Consider the following 6,932-nt stretch of genomic DNA (forward strand, 5'->3'; position numbering starts at 1 on the left):
TCGATTTAAATATGTATATTTGTGTTTATCTTGAAATAAATTTATAGATTCAAACTCTATATTCTTACTTTGCTACTATTTTATCTTATAGATTCTAATTTTGAAGTGTTTTAAAATTGTAAAGCTATTTTCATGTTTTTTATGTTCAAATTTTTTAGATCTGAAAATTATCCGATACATAGATTTATGATGAAGTATGCTTACAAGTGAATGTTAGTAGACTTCAAATAAAGTCTACTAATATATGATTTTAAATTTCTTGGTCTTATGTTTTCTTTATAATTTTATCTTATTCTGCAGGTATTCTGTTCCATAATTTTTAAATCCTTCTTCCAAAAATAGAAGATTTACATCTATAAATTTCAAATGTGTGTTTTTGTGTTTATATTAAAATATATTTACAATTTAAACTCTATGTTTCAGATTTGAAGCTATTTTCAAATTTTCTAATGTACATTTTTTTTAGATCCGATTATCCGATACGGTAGACTTCTGATAAAGTCGGCTAGTAGATGAAGTCTACTAAACTATAATTATCAAGAAGACTTCATTATAAGTATACTAAAATATGCTTTTAAATTTTTTATTTTATGTTTTTCTCATAATTTTATTTTTTTTTTCAGGTACTGTTTCTAATGTTTTCATCTCCAAAAAATGTAAGATTTAGAATTATAGATTTTTAATTTGTATTTTTAATTTAAGGTTAGTAAACTTCAAATGAAGTATACTAAAATGTGATTTTAAACTTTTTTATCTCATCTATATTTTTCTAATTTAAATCATTTTTAACCTTATATTATTTCTTTTGCATATCTTATTATCATACATCTTTAGAAGACTTCATTAGCATACTTCATTTGAGTCATCAAGATATGGAGTAAAAAATAAACTCTAAAAGAATCTTATAAGAAAAAAATTGTAATAAATTATCATTATAAAATATTTGTTTGTTAAAATTATTATCTTACTGCATAATTCTTAAATAAAATATTCATTTTTAGTTGTTTTTTACTTATATGGTATTATTTATTTATAGCTATCAAATTTATCACAACATACTCTAATCAACAACAAAAATTGAATTCACCATAAACAAAAACAATAACTAACACACATATAAGAACAAGAAAATCTATAAAGACTTCCCAAAAAGTTTCAAGAGTAAAATTAATCACAAACTTTTCAATAAATCTCAAGTGTATAACTTAAACAATAAAACCAAAGAAGCAGACTTCTAAGTAAGGCTAGCTTGTTTATTAACAACCTAATCAAATAAGAAATTTGATAGTTCCATAATTATAACACTTTAACTTTTCCAAATTCCAAACCGTTATGATTCATTAACATTCACTGTAAAAGTAATAAAATATGAAAAGATGATGAATGATACAGAAATGTACTCTTAACAGAATTTTTCGATGTAGACTTCAATAGAAATGTACTCTTAATCTTAAACTTTATTTGCAGTCTACATTTGTAGAGTATCAAAAAAGTCTACAATTATTTGTTAACGACATAATCAAACAAGGAATTTGATAGTTCATAATTATAACATATTATCTTTAAAATTCATTCAGGACCACTATGATTAATTAACACACATTATAAAAGAATAAAATTGTAAAAACCTTAGTTCATAATATACAAATGCACTTTTAATAAATTTTTCTACATGGACGCCATCTGCAATCAGTAAACTTCCGATTATATCTACTCCGGTAGACTGTTAGAGAAGTCTACTCTTTGGGTTACTTTTGCAATTAAAAAATTTGTAAGATATTTTTGTAATTGAAAAAAAAAATTGTGATTTTATATGAGTAGGCTCCGAGAGAAGTTTACATAAAAATGTTAGTTTTATAATTGACCAGAATTGATCCAGTATTTAACTTTCAATATCAAACTTCACATACAATATACACTCTTTTTTTAAAGATATTAGTTTTGCAATTGACTAAGTTTGACTTTCTACGAGGAGATTTCATTAAACTTCATTCAAAAATCTATTCTCAAAACCGACGGATTAGTTTTAGGTTTGACAAAAATCTCAATTAATTAAATGGTAAACTTCATATGCAATCTACATTTTTTCTAAGATTAATAGACATCACATGAAGTCGACACTTTAATTAATTTTGTGTAAATCTTGTAACATTTCAGTCAAACACAAAACTAACATATCTTTGTACAGTATACTTCATAGGACATTTACTAAAAAGTCAAAGTTTTTGTCAAATGCAAAATTAACCTCTAGAAGTCTACTGAATGCATATTTCATCTAAAGTCTCCTATGAAAAGTCAAAAGTTCAGTCAAATGTAAAACTAACTTCCTATACGTAGACTTCTTCGTAAGTCTACCAAATATTATTTTCAAAGGTGAAGACGTTGACTTCTACTGAAGTCTGCAATGCAAAATATATACCGGTCAATTGCAAAATGAACTTATATTTATAAGAAATCTGCAAGGTAAATCTACAAATAAGCGTAGACATACAAAACAGTCTATTTCTACGTCACATATCTAAACAGTGACAAAAACAGTCTCTTCGAAACTCCGAATATGAGCAAAAATAATGTTTTGAAGATTACTATTGAAGAATCACTAAAATATGAAAGTGACGTTTATAAAATTGAAAGTTATGGAAGTTTTCTAGAAGAAAGCAGAAAGGAAATAAAGTTTTGCTTGTGTAGAGTGACAAAAAAAGAGATGGAAATTGAATGTTTGAGCTACAAGAATTCTAAATTAGTTGTTCATGCTAGTTGGCGAAAATAATGATAGTGACATTGTTGTAAATAAAAAGAAATGTGTATGATATTTATGATTTTTGTAATTTTATAAAAAAAATATATTTTGTAAATATTTGGAAATTTTAAAGATTCTATAGAATGGATATAGCAAAATATAGTCGACAAAAAGAGTATATTAGCAAGACTTCAATTTTGAATCATTTCCGTAAAACCCTTTATTTACAAGTATGCATAAGCACATGCAAATCACATGGTTTTATAAATAAATACAAATATAATCCCAATAAAACACCATATTATATTTAACATAAATTTTCATAAAAGGAAATCTTATGTAAATATATTTTAAATTTTAGAAAATTATTATAAAAAATAAACCAATTTATTAATAGAAACATGCGTGTAGCGAAAAACTTAGTTAGAATATAATGTATCTTGTAGGTGATGGGTCCGCTGGATATAGAGCTGTTTGGAAACTGAAAATGAATTATTCAGATGACAACAGTTACAAAAATAAAATAAAAATTATTCAGATGCAAATTATAAAATAGAAACTCATCTCATCCTTTGGCATGTTTAGGGGCCATAATCTCAGCTGTACGGAGACGACACACTTGTGCCAGAGGGGGAACACAATCTTCCCAAGTATTCAAAGGGTAATCTCAGAACAAACCGTTGACTTTGTCATTAATTGTTAATGCTAACCCCAAGATATTTGAACCGAGGATTACCATAAATTACTATATAAAGACATAAATGTGCACCCCACCTTTCATATCAAACATAAAAGGTCAGCAAACAAAGGCAGATTCCTCTTCTCTTCATAAGCCTTACTTTCTAAATATTCAGATTCAAGGATCTCCATGGCTATCCACAAGAGCCTCTTCGCTTCACTTCTAATCTGCTTACTGTTCCAAATTAGTCATGGTGCTACCAAAGAAAGGCTCTTCTCTGACCTGGAGAAAGGTGCACTTGAGGTCACCGCTAAGCCCAGCCGAGAAAGCGGTATGTATATTTTCAAAAGAATATCCATCATTCGCACTTCACTTCGACAGATATTTGGTGTTCAAATTTTAGATTTTGCTTTTTCATTTCAATGTTTTTTTTTTTTTTGAAATGTTGGGCGATCAGGGTTCGGAACCCCACTTAGGTTGGAGACTATAGAGGGTAGATTAGTTTAGATTTCGACCAACCCTGATAAAAGAAGCACTTAATAAGTATTTGAAATAAACTATGCAACTTTTATTACTATCAAATATCATTTAGAAGAGCTGAGTAATTTACTAACGTCAAGGCTGATCAATACTTAATTTATGGTTTTTCAGTTTTGGATGCCGGAATTGACAAGTTGAGCATTACATGGAAGCTAAGCTCGACAGCTACAAAAGAGGCTGAATTTACGACCATCAAAGTAAAGCTATGCTACGCTCCGGTCAGCCAAGTTGACCGACCATGGCGCAAGACTGAAAATGAGCTCTTCAAGGACAAAAGCTGCCCACACAAGATCATTACCAGGGCCTATGATAAATCCCCTCAATCATTCGAATATACCCTCGAACGCGACATCCCTACCGGGACCTACTTCGTTCGTGCCTACGCAGTTGATGCCAAAGACCATGAAGTTGCCTTCGGACAGAGCACGGACGAGGCCAAGTCAACCAATCTCTTCAGCGTTCAGGCTATCAGTGGTCGCCACAAGTCCTTGGATATTGCCTCCGTCTGCTTCAGCGTCTTCTCCGTCCTGGCTCTTCTCGTCTTCTTTGTCAACGAGAAGAGGAAAGCCAAGATAGAGCAGAGCAAATGAGTCGCTTACTTTGCGTAATTGCGACGTTGAGCAAAAAGGAGTTGACTTTGAATTTCCTTTTTCTTTTATCAGTTGCTTTTGTTTTGTTGCTTACTTCCTTCTCTTTTCTACTTTTATTTACATATTTGTATACTTATATAAGCCTTTCATATGGTGCCAAAAACTAATCCTATCGTGGTGATGTGTGGTGTGTTTTCTATATTTTTAATACTCCTTTTGATATATTCATATACACTGTTCAAAGAGATTGATATTGTTTTTATCATGGTAGAAGGAAAAACGAGTCAAGAAATTAATGTTCTCTATAGTAATAATAATATAACTGTTTCATTTCTTACTCTGAGAGTAATTATATTTAAACAAGAATATTCTATATTTAAAATTATTTTATAAATTTATAAAAATTTCAAAATATAAACATTTATGGAGTGATTTGTTGTACTTGTAGATGTTTTAAATAGCCAAAATTTAGTTTACAGCCATATATTTCAACCATCAAGTTTTCTTCTTTTTTTTTTTTAGAAAACATACGACTAATCTTTAGAAAATAAAAAATAAATTATCGTAGAGAGCTATGTTTTCATAGCAAAATATAGTGATTAATTTACAAAGTTACAACCAAAAAAATACCACAAATAAATTTACAATTTAAATTTTATAGTCAAAAACATAAACTTACACTTCATTTCAATCACCTTCTATATATTTGAAAAGGGTACAGAACTTTAAATTTTATAAACAAGTGCAGTATAATAAAATAATATATGAGTGCTGAATTGAACAAGGATTTGATAATATACTTTTTGTTTGTAACTTACAAATTTGTTTTCTCGGATGTAAAGGAATGTGCGGTTACTGCTTTAATACGAAAAAGAAACTGGTTAGTAGTTTCAGAAAAATGTGGTTAATTGGAACTTTGTATTTGCGAAATAGCAAGGAGATGAAACAATAAAAATTTGACGTGTGAACCTGGAAATTTGATATTGTTTTGAACATTTAAGAGATAAGCATGATGAATTGCTGACAGCGATACTGATCATCATTTAGATTAGATTGTAAATAAAGATCTAGTTTGGGGCTACTCAAAATGTCAAATATTTCGTCATATGATAATATTAACATATGTGTCAAAAATAATACTTCTTCTTTCTTTTACAAAAAGTGTTATTTGACATTTTATAATACAAATGATGTCATTTTAAAATTGCTATACCATTTATACTTATTTAAACTTAACATTAATTATAAAATGTATTGATTTTGTAAATAATTTTAATTATTTAATTATTTCAAATATTATTTATTAAATATATGTAACTAATAAAAATAAAAATAAAAATATTTTAGTTATTTTTAATAGAAAATGTGGAACTTGTATTTTTTTTTTTTTTTTTTTGCAAAACGAGGGAGTGTAATATATATACTGGCGTACAATAATGTTTGTTTGAGTAGTGAGTATAATATACTTATGCGCAATTGCATAAGTACATAGTGGATATAAATTTTGTCCAGATTCTTTTTAAAAAATAACTCAACAAAGTTGGCATACACACTTGCAAAAGTCGTTGTTATCCTACCGATTGAAAATTTGGTTTTGTAATATAAAAAGTATGCAATATAAAATGAACAATTTTCTACAACATTAAAAGACCGGAGTTGCTGGCGACCGGCTCTTTTAGCTACCAAATTGAGCCACTTGTTTAGATAAAAATATAGTCATAATTAGGTAGTCATAGTCAATAGAGCTTATCAATACGCTGTGCTGGTTATTAAAGGTCATCTAGCAGAATCATGAAATACTATATGCTAATTATTAACGATACATTTGACTTTTCATCTCTTTAATGGTAGGACCCATTCCCAAAAGACATGGAGCCAAACAAGGGCACGTCACACGTTAGCATGGTTAAGCTCTCTCTCTGTACGGAGAAAACACTTTAAAAATAAAAGAATATCCAGCGCATCCTATTGTTTGTTGCTTTTCTCCGACGAAATCCCCCTAAATCCATTTCATATATTCACACTAATGTTTTCTTTTTCTTTTTGAAAGAAGATTGCAAAACATTAAAGGTTTGATTGGTAATAGCAAAACACCAGACGGCTTTCTTCTTTGAAACCACCTGAAAAAATAAAAAAATTTAATTTAAATACTAACTATAATGTTTTAAAATATTAAAGACGTACCCTAAGCACGATGTTGTGCATTTGCTCCTTGTCAAATTGTTGGAAGCCCAAAAAATTTCATCTTGACATAGTCTAAGACCATGATTAACCCGAGATTTTTAAAGTGGAGTTGTTAGCGGAAGTTAAGACTTTAAGAACCAGTTCTTAACTTTTTTAGTTAAAAGTTAAGAAACAGTTTCTTAACTTCCGCTAAGAACCC

General features: G+C 28.8%; 1 protein-coding gene across 1 annotated transcript; it reads left to right on the forward strand.

The window, feature by feature from the left end:
* Window positions 1-3,508: 3,508 nt before the first annotated feature.
* Window positions 3,509-4,794, forward strand: LOC106332148 (high-affinity nitrate transporter 3.1). The gene is made up of 2 exons (XM_013770616.1): window positions 3,509-3,750; window positions 4,071-4,794. Exons 1-2 carry the CDS (start codon window positions 3,609-3,611, stop codon window positions 4,547-4,549), a joined length of 621 nt encoding a protein of 206 aa, XP_013626070.1. The 5' UTR covers window positions 3,509-3,608; the 3' UTR covers window positions 4,550-4,794.
* Window positions 4,795-6,932: the final 2,138 nt, after the last annotated feature.

The sequence above is a fragment of the Brassica oleracea genome, chromosome C3, assembly GCF_000695525.1.
Source record: "Brassica oleracea var. oleracea cultivar TO1000 chromosome C3, BOL, whole genome shotgun sequence".
NCBI classification, from domain to species: Eukaryota; Viridiplantae; Streptophyta; class Magnoliopsida; order Brassicales; family Brassicaceae; genus Brassica; species Brassica oleracea.